The sequence below is a fragment of the Benincasa hispida genome, chromosome 6 (genome assembly GCF_027475165.1).
Source record: "Benincasa hispida cultivar pf3 chromosome 6, pf3_genome.v1.1, whole genome shotgun sequence".
Taxonomy (NCBI): Eukaryota; Viridiplantae; Streptophyta; class Magnoliopsida; order Cucurbitales; family Cucurbitaceae; genus Benincasa; species Benincasa hispida.
In genome coordinates, this window is record NC_143483.1 from 45516435 (window position 1) to 45537795 (window position 21361).

The 21361-nt window shown below is 36.3% G+C and overlaps 1 protein-coding gene across 4 annotated transcripts in view; it reads right to left on the reverse strand.

The window, feature by feature from the left end:
* Positions 1-19888: 19888 nt before the first annotated feature.
* Positions 19889-21361, reverse strand: part of REV3 (recovery protein 3) — a 65702-nt gene continuing 64229 nt past the window's right edge. For all 4 annotated transcript variants that reach the window (XM_039034165.2, XM_039034167.2, XM_090314722.1 and 1 more), the window contains one exon: positions 19889-20587. In XM_039034165.2, the coding sequence (XP_038890093.1) occupies positions 20414-20587 (174 nt within the window). In that variant the 3' untranslated portion in view covers positions 19889-20413. The remainder of the gene's footprint in view (positions 20588-21361) is intronic.

Here is a 21361-nt window from a genome sequence, read left to right on the forward strand (position 1 = left end):
AACATGAAACACAACGATGAAAAAGATAGAACAGATACAAACAAGTGCCAATGTCTTGGCACTGATTCGATGGAGATCTGTTTGCTGGATAGGATGGATTTGATGGTAGGAAGAGCTTACCTCTCAGGCTTACTCTACCGGTAGCAGGGATCTTTACACAGTGCTTTCAATCGGGTGTTTGCCAGGTTAGATCTGAGATTCACCTCTCGCCCTTATCTCATCTTCTTCCTGGATTTCTTCACTCAAGCACTCAACTCAGCCTTTTCTCTCAACAATTTTGCAGCATTTACCCTGTATCCCGTAGCATACTATTTCTCTTAAATCAATGGGGTATTTATAGGTGCAGGTCTTTGACTCTGACCTTGTGGTCCCCACTTGATTGTCAAGGTAATTCCGAAGATGGAGGGATATTATTCCTTCTGTTATGCAATCAGACCGTCAATTCTGCACAACCGTTCAATCCTCCGCTTTTGCATTGCTCAGCTGCATCTTTCGATCATGGATTTGCATGTGGTGTTATTTTTATTACCACATGTGGTTGAAACACAGCTCTGGATCGACTATCGCATTGCGTCGCCATTGCAGTAATTGTCTCTTCATTGTTGATTGACGGGCGCAATGTGACAGAGATGCGTTGATCAGTTTCTCATGAGCCTTGAGCGCAAGCGGTGACTTGGTCTCCTGCAAAACAGAGTAAAATCCAGCTTGTCTTCCATCTTTATGGTGTTAGTGGGTGTAATTGCAAACATTTATAATTATTGTAATCCTAGGCTAATTTTCATATAATCGGTGCATATTTACTACCTTTTAGCTTCAATATCTAGATAACGTGGCATAAATAAATTGTATTTCTACAAGTTATCAATCATGACAAAAACAAACAAGGAAGAAGAAATGATCGAAAATCAAGAAGAAGAGCCAACAGAAAAAGAAGAAAGAAATACAACGCAACCATCCCTAGTAGAACCACCAACACTGGAATTAAAGACCCTACCAAATCATTTAAAGTACGTATTTTTTGGGGCGGAATGAGAAGCTACCTGTTATTATTTCCTCTGAACTGAACGAAGACCAGAAGAATGCGTTGATGAGCATTCTAAGGAAGCATATGTGAGCAATTGGTTGGACGCTCGCCAACATTAGAGGAATTAGTCCAGCGTACTGCATGCATCGCATTCGTCTTGAAGAGGACCACAAAGCAACGATCGAACATCAACGTAAACTCAACCCTGCGATGAAAGAGGTCGTTAAAAAGGAGATCATTAAATGGTTAGATGCGTGCATTATCTATCCTATAGCAGATAGCACGTGGGTCAGCCCCGTGTAGCGTGTACCGAAAAAAAGCGGCATGACAGTAGTCCCGAATGAAAACAATGAATTAATACCGCAAAGGACCATCACTGGGTGGCACATTTGCATGGACTACTGCAAGCTAAATGCGGCCACAAAGAAAGATCATTTCCCTTTGCCGTTCATTGACCAAATGCTAGATCGTCTAGCTAGAAATGAATTTTATTGCTTTCTAGATGGTTATGCCGGGTACAATCAAATTATGATAGCTCTAGAAGACCAAGACAAGACCACATTCACCTGCCCATATGAGACATTTGCTTTTCGCCGCATGCCGTTTGGCCTCTGCAATGTGCCAAGCACGTTCCAAAGGTGCATGATGGCCATCTTTTCAGATTATCTCGACGACTCTGTTGAAATCTTTATGGACGACTCCTCTGTTTATGGGAACACTTATGAAGTCTGTCTAACCAACTTGGAGAAGATACTGAAGAAATGTGAAGAGACGAATCTGGTGCTTAACTGGGAAAAATGTCATTTCATGGTGAAGGAGGGCATAGGTTGGGACACGAGGTTTCCCGGGATGGGTTGGAGGTGGACAAAGCAAAAATCGAAGCAATTGAAAAACTTCCACCTCCAACAAGCGTGAAGGCTGTGCGAAGCTTCTTGGGGCACGCTGGATTCTACAGACGCTTTGTCAAAGATTTTTCGAAAATAGCACAACCGTTGAGTGTGTTGTTAGAGGCTGACAGAAAATTTGATTTTGATAACAACTGCCTCAACACATTTCGAGTTTTGAAGAATGCGCTGATTACCGCACCCGTACTAGTTGCACCTGACTACACACTTCCTTTTGAAATTATGTGCAATGCAAGCAGGTATGCGATGGGAGCAGCATTGACACAAAAGAGAAAAAAAATCTTGCACCCCATCACATATGCGAGTAAAACATTAAATCCTGCTTAGACAAATTATACCACCGCAGAGAAAGAGCTTCTGGCGGTAATTTTTGCGTTGGAAAAATTTCGAGCATATCTATTGGGAACAAAGGTACTCATCCATACTGATCATTCGGCAATAAAGTACTTAATGACAAAGAAGGACGCAAAGCCGAGGTTGATCAGATAGGTTCTTCTACTTCAAGAATTGGACATAGAAATAATTGACCGGAAGGGGACAGAGAACCAAGTTGCGGATCACTTGTCTAGACTTGAAAATCCTGAGGTTGACCGTAATGAGTCTGAGGTGAGTGCGGTGTTCCCAGATGAGCAGTTGTTCCATAATGAAGAATTGCCCTGGTATGCAGACATAGTCAATTATCTGGTTTGCGAGCAATTTCCTGAAGATTACACCTACCACTAACAGAAGAAGCTCAAACATGAATGCAGACATTATTATTAGGGTGAGCCGAATCTGTATAAAAGAGAAGCCGACCAGATTTTTCGATTATGCGTACCAAATGTTGCTCAACAACACAAATTATCGCAATGTCACGACTCACCATATGGTGGGCACTTCGGAGGACACCGCACCACAGCTAAAGTTTTACATAGTGGATTCTTCTGGCCCACATTGTTTAAGGATGCAGCTGACTACGCCATGAAGTGCGATCGATACCAACGCATAGGTAACATTTCATGGAAACATGCAATGCCAATGAACACCATCTTGGAGCTTGAATTGTTCGACATATAGGGGATTGATTTCATGGGACCATTCCCTCCCTCAAATGGAAAGCATTATATTTTATTAGCCGTCGATTATGTAACCAAGTGGGTAGAGGCAATAGCATGCGCCGCAAGCGATGCGGCGGTCGTCTCCCAATTCCTGAAGAAACATATTTTCACTCGTTTTGGCACTCCCCGTGCCATCATAAGTGATGAAGGATCCCACTTTATCAATCATAATATCAAGGAGCTGCTGCGTAAATACAACATCCTCCACAAAGTGGCCACCGCATACCATCCGCTGACGAATGGTCAGGCCGAGCTGTCCAATCGAGAAATTAAGCTGATACTTGAAAAGGTAGTAAGGCCTTCGCAAAAAGATTGGGCAACAAAGCTTGACGATGCATTGTGGGCATACCAGACTGCATTTAAAACACCAATAGGTATGTCCCCATATGCGTTGGTATTTGGTAAGGCGTGTCATTTGCCTTTAGAGCTGGAATATAAGGCACTGTGGGCGGTAAAGAAGTTGAACTTTGATTTGAAGACAGCAAGAGAAGTGCGAAAATTGCAACTGGTCAAGCTAGAAGAATGAAGGATTAATGCACATGAAAATGCGAAGATTTACAAAGAGCGCACCAAGCGTTGGCATGACAAACACATATACGGCAAAAACCTCCAAGTCGGGCAGAGAGTCTTACTCTTCAACTCATGTCTGCGGCTCTTCCCGGGAAAACTAAAGTCACGTTGGTCCGGACCATTCATAATTAGACAAGTATTTCCGCATGGTGCGGTTGAATTATCAAATGATGACGGAACCAACATATTTAAAGTTAATGGGCAGCGAGTAAAGGCATACCATGGAGAAGGCTGGCATCACCGAATCGACTCCGTGGAACTAAAAGAACTTTGAATAAAGAAGGAAGTAGGTGGTCCCTGCATTATCAGACGTTCGCAATCCATTAGGGACACAAGTTTTGGGAAGCATGGAATCTTCAACTTTTCTCTACTATTCTGAATTTTCATTACACTACTCTTTTCAACTTTATTTATTATTATGCATCTAAAAAAAGGGGGACGAGATTGCGATAACGAATTTTGGTTTGTTTAAAATAAATTGACCCTCTATATGTTTTTCTTGCAACGATCGAGACACTGGATTGCGGAGATGTTACGCGGAAAAGCCACTTATCTTAATCCGTCACCGCAATCCAAAAAAGAGAGATCGCCGCAAAGATGGATGCGTCAATACACAATGCGGGCGACAACGCAAATTTGCGGGTGTATTCTTCCTTATCCTTTTTTTTTTTTTTTCAAATTTTGCGCTATCGCATCGCATTTTAGTTTTCAAAGTCTTATCATCGCATTCTCTTTTATTACCACAATCATTGGATATGGATAAATTTAGTAAATCGTCGCATGCTGTCTCTTTGCCAATTATGATTTCAATGATGAAAAATATGCTTCTAATTCTTTCATATATACTAGAGTCAACTTAACTTTAAGATAGTCACCTCATAAAATATTTCTAGAATTTAGGGGTTTGCTAGCTTTTTCTCAAACTCTCTTTACGAAGCTTTCTACGAACATCGCATGACTTATCTCAATCTTTCGGCAATGAGGACATCGTCACATTTTAAATTTGGGGGTGAGGTATTTATTTTCAACCTTGCTATTTTGAAAATAATAATAATAATAAAAAAATATTTTTTGAAAATAACAACTCCACTGGCAACACAATAGGAGACCTATGTTGATAAGAGTTAAGTTGTGAAAGGCACTTACCCGTAGTTGGATGTTCGCATGACACATGTGGGGGCAAACCAAAACGAAAGTAAGTCACCAGGATCAACGCATAAATAAATGACCGCAACTCCGCTGCCAAGTAGGTATGAGTTTAGTTTAAGGAAGAGTGCATTGCTCATAGTTGGATGTCCGCATGACACACATGGGGGCAAGCCAAAACGAAGGCAAGGCACTTGGATCAGCGCAAGGTCAGAAAAAAAATAATAATGTCATGAAATATGCAAGGGTAAAATCATTTGACACCTTGGTGGAAAATTTTTCTTTTTGAATAAATCATGCAATGTTCCGAAAATTAGTAAAGTCCTTTTGAAGGTTAAGATTGCAGTCCCTAGATCTTAGAAATATTTCGAGAAGAGACTTGAATAAGGCTTAAGGAAACTTTGGTATATAGGATTTGAACGAAGTATCCTTGAGAAATCTAGGAAAAGAACATTGCTGTTGACTTGCTAAAAGAAATATTTAGCTTATGCTTGAGGACAACCATTGTTTAAATTTGGGGTGTGATAACGGGCAGAAATGCACGTTATCATAGTGCTAAGTTCTTAAACAATGTTGGCTTGCGTTGATAAAACATGTTAAATTGCGTCCATTAAGCATTAATTTCATAATATTGCGGTCGCATGCGTTCATCGCATTAGAATAGTTTATTTGTGTATTTTTGTGCAGAATATGCGATAATGCAAGGCGAAAATTGCAATCATAGGAAATCATTGGTTGAGCGCAACATCACCACAAGGCTTTGCGGTGATCATGTTCGCAAATATTCGCCCAAGAAGGATTGCCGAAACTTGGTCAGCGCAACATGGTGGACGTATCTGGGTGAAAGGCTAATTAATCGCAATGGGACAGAAAGCTGATGACAGTCGAATCCGAATTAAGTTGACAGCCGATTAACGATAATAAGTACATTCAGTTTTTCGGTGATAAATATTTGGCGCATCAGTCAGAAGCGTCCCATCCGTGCAGTTATGAGAGAGAAGTCGTCGTTCAGCCTGGATGTTTTATAAATACCAAGGGCAATCTTCAGAAAAAGGGTTCAGCAGTTCAAAATTTCATACTTAAGTTCACACGTCTTTGTTCATAGTTTTCCTTTCGTTTTAAGGCGGAGCAAGAGAAGAGTGGTGAAGCCGGAGATCGCTCAGGGCAACTCGAGAGAGAACCTTGAGGCGTAGAAGCAGAGAGCAGGCCGACTCTGGCGAGAGCGAGATTATCTTTTGAGCACGACTAGAAAAACAGTGTAAAAGCCTAGGCAGCAAGAGATTGCTACCAGACCCTTTATTTTATACTTGCATTGTTATTTTGTACTTCATCTTTATATTTATACAATAGAAGTTCTATTTCTACATATGTTCACTCTCTTAGCACGCATGAGTAGCTAAACTAGTCGAATGGGTTGAGAAAAACTAAGCTAACATGACCTAGGAAGTTCATTGCTTGCGATTGTCTTGTTTTATGCCGTGCTAAATACCCTTTAGAGCTACTCGAGAGAGAGTCTAAAGAAAGAACTAATGACTCGAGAGAGCTAGGTTAGAATCTGGACTCGAGAGAGCAAGATTAGAACTGCATAAACAAGAGATAGGGACTTAGAGATAAGCTCTATTTGTCAACCTGCATCGCATGCATCCTAGAGATGGGAATGATATTATGTGGTCGCCTTATTTATGTGTGTGTCATTTCGTCATCGCATAAATAAGAATTGAGGCTTATGTGTAGGTCTTATAGACTTAGCGCATATATCGCATGCATTCTAGCCTTAGAAGTCGTGACATTTGCACCGGGAGGTGGTTTACTATTGTATGCATGTTGCATGATCGCATAGCATGAACGCATCCTAGGAAGTGTTAGCCGAAACTTTTCTCAACCCGTTCACCGTATACTCATCGCATTTCCCGTTTAACAACTCTTTTCAAACTCCGCTGCATTTGTTTACTTTTCATTAACGCAAACAACAATCCCAACACTTTATTTATTTATCCGGTTACCACAAAGTTTTCATAAAAATTACCAATGCAACCTGTTTTCACAAGTCCCTGAGTTCGACCCTAGACTTACCAGGAAACTCAGTGGAATTTACACTTAGATTCCACTGAGTAAACTTGAGTGCACAACGCAATTTCACCATCGCATATCATCCATAATTCACTTCATAAAATCGAGCATCAGTAGCTACACGATCGTTTAGTTCCATTGCATAGAATTTGAACGCATCGCTTAGCACCGCTACTAAACGATCGCTTAGCTCCATCGTATAGCACTTCATCGCATCGCTCAGCACGCACCATAGCTAGACGATCGTGTACTGCCATCATATAGCACCTCCAACGCTTCGTTTAGTTCCCAAGCAAAGCTAAACAATCGTGTAGTGTTATCGTATAGCATTTCAACGCATCGTTTAACTCCCGTAGGTACACGATCATCTAGTGTCCAACATCATGACAAACAACGCTCAATACTATAAAATCATCTAGCTTTTCTTCACATCGTGTAACGCCTGGAACTAGATGATCGTTTAGCAACTGAACCTCAACAATGATTTTGAGCAGAAGCTGAAAAACTGGTACAATAGCTCAGCCATCTTCACTTGTTTCTTCAATTACAACTTAATTTTAACTCTGATGACTCCAAATAAATTACAGACTCTTGATAACACATATAAGTTCATCAAACAAGAGCCAATTACAAATTTAAATGAGAAATCAAAGAGAAATTAAATGCCAAAACTCATAAAACCATATCAGTGCAGCAGTTTCATATAACTCATATAAAACACCCACCACACCAAAACTAAACCGAATTGAATACTTATATGATGCTCTGATACCAATTATAGGAATGTATTCAGCAATAGCAGAAGCAACATGGATCATTAAGCACTCTAATTCATTAATTTTGGCAAAATTTAAAGCATACTCTTACAAAAATAAGTGAGTTTCATGACATACCTTTGCAAAACTTCTTCAAAGCTCGATCTCCAGTTGCAATCTTCTCCAAATCTCGTTGCAGACCACATTAAGATCTTCCCCACTGTTCTCTTGATGCTCTAGATTGAGTTGTGAGACTCAAAACAAGCTTGAATCAAGGGATTATTGAGAAGTGCTCACAACAGCAATCTAGTTGAAGAACACCTTCTTCACCACGAATTTTCAACTAAAATTCTCTCGATTGCATGTCTCAAATTCACTCCAATCTCTTCAATATATTGCAGACCATCATGCAAGGAAGAGAGCTGCATGAGCTACAACTCATGCTTGGAGTAATTAAAGGTAATGGTGATGGATCTTGTATGAGCAAGTAGAAGATGGATGGTAGAAAAACTTGTTTTTCCATTTGTGCATTATATTAATTTTTCAATTTCCATTAAAATCAATTTTGATTTTAAAAATGAAGATTTTATTAATATTATAAAAAAATTAATTATATAAATTAATTTTTAAATAATACTAATTAATTTAATATCAAATATTAAATTAATTTTTATACATATCTATCTCCATATATTTAAATCATATGTAAATATAAATTCTCCTATTCCGTTTAATTTCTAAAATTAAACACGTAATTATATCTCATATAATTACTAATTTTCTTAATTCTAATTTGAACGTTTCAAATTAACTTATCACGCTACTCTAGAGCTAATCCATTTACGAGCTAGTAGGGGGACTTCGCGGACCTATAGATCATGGGTTCCAACAATCCAAGATTAATTGGCTAAACTCATTAGACCAAATTAACCCACATTCGTTAACTAATAGGTCACTCCACTAAAGCCCATAGTTGCACTCCCCTCACTATAGATATATTATGTCCACATGATTTAACCATGGTTAGTAAGTCGACCCTTCATAGTTTGTTCGTAATAACGGCTGGATCAAAATATCTGTTTTACCTCCGAGATTACTTCTTTTTCCTCAAGTTCCTACTGATCCTCTAATGAACAACTGGTTTGTGATTCAATCACTAAACCAAAACTCTCTCAGTCTAGTGAGAGGGTGGGGCCCCTTGTTCAAGACTTGGATTCAGTATTTGAGAGAACAACCTTTCTCCTATCCCTAAATTAGATAGACGTGAACTCCGTCTTGTACCCTATGTCCCCAGCTATCTATTAGGTTTTACCCCTGAAATGGGAGCCTTATTGAGCCAACGCTATTGAATCAACCCTCACCTATGCAAACCTAAAGATAATCCCAAATAAATAAGAGTTCATAGTTAGCTCAGGATTAAGATCGAGTTATCTAGGTCATCTAGGTGAAATAGTCAGTCTTATACAGTAAACAGCATTATAAAGTAAGAGTGAGTTATTTCTTGGTCCGATCTTATGCAAACTCATTGCATAGGACGCCCCCACTCCTCATGTCATAATATGTACGAATTAGGATCGCATCGTATGTAGCATTTTACAACTCTTTGTAACAACTACAGAGTAGGCCGCATCCAATAGTGTTACCAGAATAAGGTACCCAACCTTATTCATGTACTATAGATCATTTTGACTATTTACTTGAATCTGATCCACTCTTATGTCTGCACATAAAGTTCAAGTATTCATGTAATAGTTATGGATCTTAATTTATTGGATTTAGACTTTTATGTATACAATTTATAAAATCAATAATAAGTTTATTGATTATAGAAAATGTTTATCATTTTATAAACTGCGAGTTTTTAGGACATAAAACCCAACAATATGCACCTTGGGTAATGAAGGTCAGTTGTTTGAATTAAGATACATAAGCAATAATCTCTGTGTTATACTTGTGATATCGAAAAAATGACTTTCATCACTTCTTTATTCTGTAAAATCTGATTCGCTTTTACATCTTTTTCGATACTCCTTTTCTTTTTTTTTTTCTTTTTTTTTTTTCGTCTTTCTCCATAGATTTGTTGATATCTGGGAATTCTGAGGCTGCTAATCGTGTGATTGTTGAGAATGATCCATCTGGACGATATATACAGGTATTTCTTTTGAATTCTCTTCTTTGATTTTCGATATTTCAATTACTTGTTTCTCTTTAGTTGAATTGCCCTAACCATTAGGATCTGATAGAGGAATTCTTTCCCATTGTTCCCTTTAACTATTTTATGTTGTTGTTTGGTTACTTGATAACTTGTAGAAATACAAGTTATTTATACTGCTTTATTTAGATATTGTGGTTAAAAGAAAGGAAAGTTGCGTCAATTGTATGGAAATTGGCTAAGAAATGCAAGAATTATAAATTGTCGTCAATACACCCACTGACACCATTGCGATGGTAGAAAAGAATATTTCAAGTCTGTTTTGTAAGAAATCAAGTCACCATATGCGTTCATGGCTCAAGAGAAAAAGATTAACGCAGCTACGTCGCATTGCGTCCATCATTCAGGAATGAATAGACAATCAACGCAATGATGGCGCATGCGACAATCGATCAAGAGCTTTGCGATCAACGCAACTTCAACCACATGCGGTAATAAAAAACAACACCGCATGCAGACAAACGATCGAAGATGCAAATGAGCAATGCAATCAAGGAAGATTTCGACACGTGTACAACTAACCGTTGTGCATTTTCGACGGATTGATTGCATAACAGAATAAATATTTATTCCACCATTTTCGAAATTTCCATAACAATAAAGTGGGGACCACACGGCAGAAAGTCAGAGCATTCATCTATAAATACCCTCAGAGAATTCACTGAGAGATATACTTGATACGAGGCTATTTTGATATTTGTATATTGAAAGAGAGGCTAATCTAAGTGCTGATCGGAGAAGATCCGGGAAGAAAAGAGGCAAGGCCGAGAGGTGAGTCATAGGGCGAATCATTCCAAATCCCCGCCGTGAAGCTCTGTACCTAGATCAACTCTACCAGTTGAGCAAGCCTGAGAGGGAAGCTCATCCTTCCATTCACTCCATACGTCGGCAAGCGATTTCTCCATCCAGATTTGCGTCAAGACGTTGGCACTCTTCTGTATTTGTTTCTATCTCTATCATCAATTGTATCTCATCTTCTTAGTCTAAATCATTCACACCATGTATCAGACGCTTGATTCTATAATTAAATGTCATGATCATTTTCATCTCCATAATTCTGTCTATTTCCATTCCTCCATTAATCGTTTTCTCCACAATGTTTTCTTAATCCCTTGGTAATTAGAATAACAAGTAAATTAATTCATGCTAAAGAAATAAATATGTTTAGCTAAAGCATGCTAGACGGCATCTTCACCTGTGAGAGCAGAAGTGAAGATGCCATTCTGATCTGTCGAGAGAAGGTTAGAAGAATGCATTAACTAAAGCGAGGAGTACTTCCAGAGATGGAAGAAACCTTGCGTTCATTACGTTCATCCCTGTTTCACCACAAAGATGTGGGAACACGGCCGATCACCGAGAGGTGTACGCCAAGGGAAAGCGGAACCGTAGTTATATCTTTAATGCAATTAATGAACTTGCGATGTTTGTATTAATTATCTTTTCTCTTTCTGCTTCGTACATAAAGTCTTGCCACCGCATAACACGATTCTTTGTATAACCTTCACAGTCAATTTCAAACTCGGTATCATGTGTCATGTAACCTATATCTTGTATCATCATAGCTTAGGTTTACTTTTATTGCACTTTATTTTACTGCACAACTTTATTTTATCGCAATTTTACTTTACCGCATGATTTTACTTTATCGCATGTACAAACCTCACTTTTATTAAATTGAAAAAACCCCCGGTCGCATATATCACGAATGTAACACAATTAACCTAAAACAATCCCTGTGTTCGACCTCGGATCACTCCGAGAAACTTGCGGTGGAATTATACTTGGTTTCAACGCATAGCATACTACAAGCATTTCGTTAATAACGCATATATCTAGAAGTAGTATCGCATATCATCGCATTATGCACTTACAAGTTGTATCTTGCATTATAATCATCCATGCGTTGTATGATATAAGAAGATAAATTTTATGCCTTACAAGTTTATGATCATTAAATTTTATGCGTTACATTACTCAATTTTCAAATGTGGGTGATCTTAATTTAGGGTTTCATGAGTGCTGATTATGGATTCAATTGATTTGTTTTGCTTTTGTAAGGGGAGAATTTGGTTGTTTTCTTCTATTGCCAATGGTTCAATCATTGATTACTTATATTTTAGATTTGTTCTTTTCCCTTTTGTTTTATGGTTTTGATGTTTTATTCTATTTTACTTAATCCTCATTTTAACTATTTTTTTTTCCTTTTTCCATTATAATGAGATTTTGGGTAAAGGGGCGTCCAAGATAGCGTATGCTTCTGCTGCTTATCAATATTTGCCCTTTTAATGCCTTTTTCTTTTCTAGTTTGTTCATTAGTTTATGTTGAGTTTTAGGGTATAATGAGATTCTGAGGTGTACTATTTGACTTGAGGTCTATTTTGGTTGACATCAGATACGTAACATTCGACAAAGTGAAGACTAAGAATAAGTAAGGAATATGTCTAAGCTTTTGGATGGATCCTCTGAGTTTGTGCTCACATATGAATATAGAGAGGGGGATTAAATACTAGTTGGAGATGTCCTTGGGGGTATGTTGTTTTTTAGTCCAGATCTAATTTCTATGTTTTACAATTATCGAAGACCAAAATATAGATGATGAATTGTAAGAAAATTTGATCATATTTGATTATAATCCTGCTATATCAATGCCCACTTTTGACACTTAGTTCTAAAATCTTGACCTGTTTTAGTTCCCTTTTTTATTCATGAGATGCAATTTAAATTATTGTGTCTTAAGGAGGAAGATGATCTACAAAACCGTTCGAGATTTATCAGAAATTTTGAGATTATTATTGTTTGTTCATTTGGCTAATTACAAATTTAGGTCCTGATTTAATTATGATTTGGTGAGTTTTTTTTTTTAAGGATTTACAATTGTTGATAAACGATTATTTCTGAAGTCTTTAAAATCTTTGAAAATAGTATCATTGACCTTCAAATATACTGAAAACCTTCGAAAAAGATCATTTGACAATAAATAATTATCTATGAATAATTTGACAATTATCGAATGTATGTGACCTTTGAAGTAAAGTTATATATCTATTGAGAAATTACCTGTCCAATTACACATTAATTAAACTAATGAATAATGAAACATAGATCACGAATCAACTAAATTAAATCCTTGTGAAACTCGACCTAAGAACAAAAAAGTCAAGTCCTCTCGTGGACTTAGCTTAACAATAAGGAAACTTATATAAATACATTTCTTAATGATGATTTTAATTTATTTGAACCTAACCCAATCCAAATTGTACGGATTGAGTTGGATTGATCGAATTTTTCGGGTCATCGATTTTTTTAATACCCCTAAATTACATAAAAATTTCATTCAAGTAGAAGATATTTCACAACAATACTTTACTATTACTAACCATTTTCTACACCTTGCATTCATTTCATTTCAATAAAAATCAATAAACCCTTTTGGAGATGGAACATACTCACCATTGCTAATTCATTCATTTTCTAGCCTTTTATCATACATTAACCTAAGTATCAGTTGACCGCACACCCATGAATTTATTCTATCAATAACAAATAGAAGTAAATTTGTATGAATATAGTAATGAATATACAATAAGATTCCGAAAAAGAAAAATCATAATATTAAATTAATTTAATAATTTCTTTTTACATATTTTCTAACTCCTCTCTCCATATCTCCATCTTTCTCTAATTATCTTTGTTTCATATCTCTTTTGTTAGGAAAAGTGGAGATAGTACTCCATCAACAGAAATCAATCCTCTGAGAAGCCCATGCATGCATGCATCCTGTTGAATTTAATTAAATTTGTATTCGTAAAATTCATTGCCCAACAAGGCTTTTCAAGCCCATTTCCTTTCTTTTTAATTAACCTATAAGCAATCTTTTTAATTGGCTATTGGATAGGTGGCTTAATAAAAGAAGGCAGTGGAAATCTTCTTTAAAATTCTTAATAATTTAGTAGGAAATTTGCAAGTGAGCCGTGAGCCAAAAGAAGAAGAAAACCGAGAGTTTTGCTTGAGGTTCTTTTCTCAGAGAGTGACAGTAAGCATAATAAAAGAAAATACAGTGTGTATTTTTCTTTTTGGGTCTAGGATTTTTTGTTTTTTTATTTATTTTAAGTTATCGAATTGTGGTACTAGATTCAAATAGTTCGTATTGGACTATTTGAGGAGAGATTTGTGACGTGAGTTTGACAGTTCTTTACAATCTCCATCATAATAGAACTTAGTTGCAGAAGATTTAACGTAATCCCGAATTTAGGACGAATCAGTATATTTTTTTTTGTTATCATTTTTTTTCCTTTCGTTTTATTATTTGTTATTTTATGATTGATTACTTGTTTGACTCTAACCTGTGAAGTGGGAGTCTGATATATAATTTAGTTTACTCTGCATTTATATCTCGCATAAATTCCCAACAAGTGGTATCAGAGCTTTTGGTTCAAGAGTCATGGGATCAACAGAGCCAGGAGGTTTCGAGGGTGTCATAAAATTTGATGGGATAAATTTTGGATATTGGAAGATGCAGGTTAAGGATTTCTTAACTTGCAACAAAATGCATAAAGCACTAAAGGAGAGATCGAAGAAAATGTCAAATGAAGACTAGGAGAATCTAAATGAAGAAGCAATCGTAGTCATCAAGATGTGTATGTCTATGAATGTTGTCAGTCTTGTAGTCACCAAAACTAGTGCAGTCAAATTGATGGAAGCGCTAACAAATAGGTACAAGAAACCATCCGCTAATAGTAATGCTTATCTCCTTAAGAAATATTTCAACATGCAAATGGCTGAGGATGTTTCTGTTAATTTCTATATCAATGAGGTTACCACTTTAATTAATCAGTTGAAATCTATCAAGATAGAATTTACTAATGAATTATATGCTATTCAATTGTTAATGTCTCTACCTGAGAATTTGGAAACTATGAAAATAGCAGTGTCTAATTCTATTGGGGATAACACATTGAAATTTTCAGCAGTTGTAATTTAGTTGTAGCTGAAGAAATTCGTAGGAAGGATAATAATAAAGAATATATTATAGGTTCAACTTTAGTTGTAAATAGGGGTAAAAACAAGATAAATTCTGAAAATGATGAGTCGAGAAGCAATAAGAAAAAATGAATGAATAGGAACAAGAAGATGGAGTATTTTTACTGTCACAAAAATCATTCCAAAACTTAGTGTAGGAAATTAGAAGAGGACCTTAAAAGAAAGCAGTAGGTAAATGTCGTTGAAATTGATGAAGAAATAGATGATGCCTATGTCTGTGTTGAGAGTAACTTGGAAAATGGTAGCTACTCATCGAAATGGACATTTGATAGTGCAGCTTCTGTACACATAGCTTCAGATAGGAGTCTATTCATATCTTTCACATCAAGGCACCATGGTCTAGTGAGGATGGAGAATGGTAAAGTTTCGAACATAGTTGGAATTGGAAATATTAATCTGAAGACATAGTGTGGAGAAAAGTTAGTGTTATGCAAAGTAAGGTTTATGCCTAGGATGAAAATAAATCTTATCCCTATTGGAAAATTAGATGACGAGGGTTACATATGTGAGTTTGGCAACTGCCAATGTATACTCATGCTAGGATCCCAAGTGGTGCAGTTGGCCGTAGAAATTCTACACTATACAAATATCGATTTGATGTTGCCAAAAGATCAGCAAGACGATGAATGTCAGTTAAAGCTACAGATGATAGGTATAGAGGTATAGTTGAGCCACCAGCAATGATAGCCAGTGTTGTAGATCAAGGTCTCCATCAATTCAGAAGCAATTAGGAAGTTCGAGAGAGAAAGTTGATGGATATCACAAACCTCTGTTGTCAGAAATTCAAATGAATTAGTGAAGTCACAGAAGCGAGTAAAGGCATCAGATTGAAAGACCAAAGCAATTGTTAAGATTATAGATAGTGTCTCCAGCTTGGCAGTAGGCTTGAAGGAAGGAGTTAAACCACTTGCAGAATATATCTTCTTCAAGAACAAGTGATCAAAACTGAAGAAGATGTCAGTTGGTACCACTTAGCTGAAATGGGAGTACACGATTGTTCTTTATATTTGGGGGACAGTTTGGCATAGCTTGTTCATACTTTGAGACAAACAAAGATGAGCTACAGTTACTTTCTGATAGTTTCCTGTTTTGCTACTTTTGTTGATTTTATAGGTTTTTTGTTTAACCTTGGAGTTTATCAAGAAGATCAAAGATAATGGTTATAGCGGGAGTAAATATTGGAGTTTTCTAAGATCAAAAGTTTTGTTGCAATGGGAGGCAAGATCCTCGTGAGAGATTGTTAGAAAAAGTGGAAACAAAACTCCATCAACAGAAATCAATCCTCTGAGAAGCCCATGCATGCATGCATCCTGTTGAATTTAATTAAATTTGTATTCGTAAAATTCATTGCCCAACAAGTTTTTTCAAGCCCATTTCCTTTCTTTTTAATTAACCTATAAGCAATCTTTTTAATTGGCTATTGGATAGGTGGCTTAATAAAAGAAGGCCGTGGAAATCTTCTTTAAAATTCTTAATAATTTAGTAGGAAATTTGCAAGTGAGTCGTGAGCCAAAAGAAGAAGAAATCCGAGAGCTTTGCTTGAGGTTCTTTTCTCAGAAAGTGCATAATAAAGAAAATACAGTGTCTTTTTGGGTTGAAGGTTTCTCTTTTTTTTTTTTGGTTTGTTTATTCCAAGTTATCGAATTGTGGTACTGGATTCAAATAGTTCATATTGGATTATTTGGAAAGAGATTTGTAGTGTAAGTTTGACATTTCTTTGCAATCTCCGTCATAGTAAAATCTGCAATTGTGGAAGACTGGACGTAGTACTAAGTTTAGGACGAACAAGTATATGTTTTTGGTGTTGTTCTCCTTTTGTTCCTTTTCATATACTATTTTTTATTTTATGATTCATTACTTATTTGGCTCTAACCTGTGAAGTGGGAGTCTGAGATATAATTTAGTTTATTCCGCATTTATTTATATCTCGCATAAACTCCCAACATCACTACCCTATTTTCTCAATTTTTTTCATCATCTTGATTCTCACTTTATCACTCTGATTGGGAGAGTGTATATATATATAAAATCAAAAAATTCTAATTAGCATATATAATTAGAATAACAATGGTTTTCCATGAAATTGAAGTCACCAAACATAAGAAACAAGGGAGAGAGAGAAGTTGCAGCAAATACAGAGAAAATGTATGAAGGGTTCTCAAGAACTCACTTACAATCAATTCACATGATAATATAATCTTATCTCTTTCTAGACTACATTGCAATCCCATATCTTACAGTCGGTTCCTCAAATCTCTCAATCCTCACCTTTTTATCGATCAAAACAACAAGAAGAGAGAACAAATACAATAAACAATCTCAATCCCGACATCTATATATTATGAGTACCATCCATAATTGAAGCCTCCTTACTATAGAGTTGCAAAGAGAGCAACTTTGAGAATGTGGTATTGCACCAAAAATATCAAAATTCCTAAAAGAAAATAAATGCAAAAATTGGTGATTACCTTCATTATTAGAAGAGATATAGCCCTTTTTACAAATTTGCACAAAAGTGTGTTTTATTGAAAATGATTTGATTCATGATTGATCTTTTTTAAAGAGGTAGTTTTTTCTCCAAATGTTTCAAAACGAAGAGATATAAGGTTTCAAAAATTTTAGGTTAAAAATTAACGTAAAATTAAAGGAAGAAAGATATCATTATATGGTTAGGATTTTGCCAAGAGGTGTGAGTGTGAGTGTAAGGCACATACTTACAATAGAAGGATGTGAGTGTGAGGGTAAAATGGACATTAATGAAAAAGGCAGAGGCAGAGAGGGAAGTGAAAAATTCTCCTCTTAGTCCCTTTTAATATAGTAGGGATGACAAATGAACAAATGAACTTGTCAATCCCGGGAAGTGATTAGCTTGTTCACCAGTACATTAACAACATACCTTTGTATTTCTCAAGCAAGTGGGTCCCATCAACCACAATGACGGGATGAATGCAATTCAAGAATCCCCTAATGCACGGTCCTAATGCCATGAAGACATATTTAAAGTAAATTTCATCTTCTATTTTAACCTAAAAAAAAAATACTTGGATTGACAAGTTTAAGTGCTTCACCAAATGCCTTAACAAAGGCATATGATCCTTCTGGCGACCTTCATGCATATACCAATGCATATTCTCTTGTGCAGTAAGCTCATTCGTAGTTTATATTCACTCCATAATCTCTTCGAACATCTTCAATTATGTCCCTTGGGCAATATGATCGACCGACTTGATCGTACTTGGACTTGATTAAGTGTCTAATAACCCAACTCTTAGCCTTTCGATGATTACCGCTCCTTATTTCAAGTGTGCATGTATGTATGCTTGAGTACTTTGTTACCTTAAAGGAATCACTTTCCACCAATCTTTTTGCACGGGCACGCTACTTACATTTCTCCACTAGATACCACATGGTTAACAAGCTCTTCATCGACGTCTTTACACGATAATCAAAATTTTTTCTTATTGCAAGCATTGACAATTTAACAGATAAATCATACTTGGAAAAGAAAATCTGACCAACCTTTATATCCTCTTCATTCATATAATCGTGAGGTATTGAGATAAATTAGTTCATCATAAGATGGGTCATCAGATGCTCTAGGTACATCTACGAATGACTGGGTAGGAACACTTTGCTGTATAGGATTTGAAGGCATCACCAATGGTGGGATCGGAGCAGGTGAGGTTGGAGCAGGAATAAAAGGTGTTGGAACTGATTGTGGACCTAGATGTTGTCCATATCCATAATCAATACAAGTATGTGAAGTACATCTCGTTTGGATGTTGTGACCCATCCAAGTTTCATTTCCCTCATCATCTCTCAGGTTACATGGTTGGATGTTCTCATCTAGTGATGACAAGTTATGTCTAGATGTGGTTGGAATGCCAAAGTCCTGACTAGTTGGAATGGTTGGGTTACTCTAATGCTACATGTTCTCAGTGTATGTTCCATGAATATCATGCGGTATGACTTATACAAACAAAGGCATCCGAGGTGCATCACTACCTTCCAAAAAAAAAAAAAACTAAAGTCTTCACGGGGGGATGGCGCTTGGACGAATAGATTGTAACAACATTTGATGTGTATGGAAAATCTATCCAGATCGATATTTAGCCATTGGTGTAGAAGATTCACTAGTCACTGCACAATATATCGTGTCTAATCTTTAGACCTTTCATGTGACCACCCACATAGTTACTTTCGGTCTAATCTCATTCCCCACCATGCATATAAAGATGCAAAGTAACATCATTAATCTGCAATACACCAAGTATATTAATCGATCAAACATTAAAATTACGTAACTAAAAATATGTGATAGACGATCGTGTACCATAACATATACGATCGTATATACTATAGTATACGATCATGTAAGCTATGGTACACATACAATGTTATACGATCTATTATGTTGTGATATACGAACATCTATGCCATTGTATAAGATCGCATATGCTGTTGTATACGATCGTGTATAATGTGGTACACGATCATGTACTTAATGATATACAATTGAAAATACAACAGGATTGATGGTACACGATCAGAAAAATAGTACTAAACGAACTTCTAAAACTTTTTGTTAACAACACTTGCAGTATTCGTTTCTAGGTATGTAAAATGATCTCCTATACTAGTTCCAGACTCACAAAAAAAATTGATTGGAGTTGAAAGCAATTCGTATTCGACTGAAAGTGATAGAGCAATGGAGGAGATAGTGTTTGAGTGAAACTGAAGAGGTGAAAATGATATTCGTTTACTTATCCCATAGTTAAGGTCCAATAGCATTGTATTCTAATGTACAATGTTGGTTGAAAATATATGGTTGTATTAAATTGTAAATGATAGGTGGTTGGAAGCGAAAATCAAAGGATGAAGAAGAGTAGAAGAGAAGCATTTAAAGCCGAGGGTAAAAATGGCATTTCACATGTGAAAAATGTCAATGAGAACAAAATTTTTAGAAAGAGGTCATCCATAGAAAAGTTTTTATTTTTGGTTATTTTATGAAATCCCCCCATGAAAAATCTTGCATTTATTGCTTCAATGAAAGCAATATTTTCTTAGAATGTACCAAATTTTTAGCTTAATTTTTCATTTGTCAATTGACTCAATCCAGATAAACAAAGATGTATCTTACAATAATCAAAAGCTACATATACCAATCCCCTTAGATCTTTCTATATTAATTTACACATCTGATGAAACAAAGATATATGTAACAGAATATGGCTATTAAGTCAGTTTCTTATCAATAGATACAGAAAAAACATATGATACAGGGTATCACAGGACTAATTTCGAATCATAAATTTTCGCCTCGCCCGTGCAGCGCCAAGGAGTTCTCTCGGCCGGCTGTCCATGTGCATGGATTGCGGGCCTAGTTTGTAGAACACCCCTTAGCCAGCCTTCCCCACCGTAGCATGGTTCGCTCATTATGTCTAGTGCAGAATAAATGGGGTAGCAACACAAGGCTATGTGTATATGACGTGGTCACTAATAAGCCCTTCTAAAAGCGAAGTTTAAGGGGTGGAAACCTACATTACCTTTGAAAAATGGAGAGACTTTCAGTTCATGCTTTGAGAAGCCAGAAATCAGAACCACTCAACTGTCCATTTTGGATACAGATCTTTGTGTGCAGCAACAGCAACAAGACCACGTAATTCTTTCTGAACTTTTAGCCTTTCGTAGAAAACTGAACATGCGAGTGAAATACATTTCACACCACATTCCACAATCCCGTCTGCTCCTCCACAGTGCCGGCATATCTGTCAAGAGATTATACTTATCAAATCCTTGTATTTAAACCATATCATACCATACGTTCTTTGTTAATTACTTGAAAACTATGTTAACTTGTGAAATTGTTGCAATTAAATCTAATCAATTATCATATTCAATTGTCTTTTTTAAGAAAATTTATAAAAACTACCTCTAAACTTTAAAGCTCGTTAACTTTCAATTTGAGCAAATTATACCCTCAAATAACAAAATGTTACTCTTTTTTTCTTGAAAAGGATACTACACTTTTCATTAAGAGAGTGAAAAAAGCCTAGTGCTCCAAGATGTTAACAAAGAAAACACATAAATAACAAAACATGACAAATTGAAACAGCAACACTAACAGGTGAAAACAAAAGGTAAAAATAAGAGAACAATAAAAGATCAATTATGGCACAATAAAATTCTCCCTACGGTTAATATCTTGATATAAAACCCCTTGAATCCTTTGTAAAAGAACATCAAGAGGAAGACTTTAAGCAAGCTGATTCAAAAGTTGCAAAACACAAACGAGCTAGGAAATGCATTACAATTATAAAGGTTTCGAAACTTAAAGGGTAGCTTCAGGGTGCAAATGTAATGCAGCCGACCACTAATGAAGTTTTGATGGTAGTATCTAGTTATAATGGTTTTGAAACATTAAAAAGGGTAGGTTGAGGTTGCAACTGTGATGCAGCCAGGTTGAGAGTCTACAACTACAAGAATCTTTATTATGATTCAAAAAGTGTACCAATACAATAGATTAACTCCCTATTTTTAGA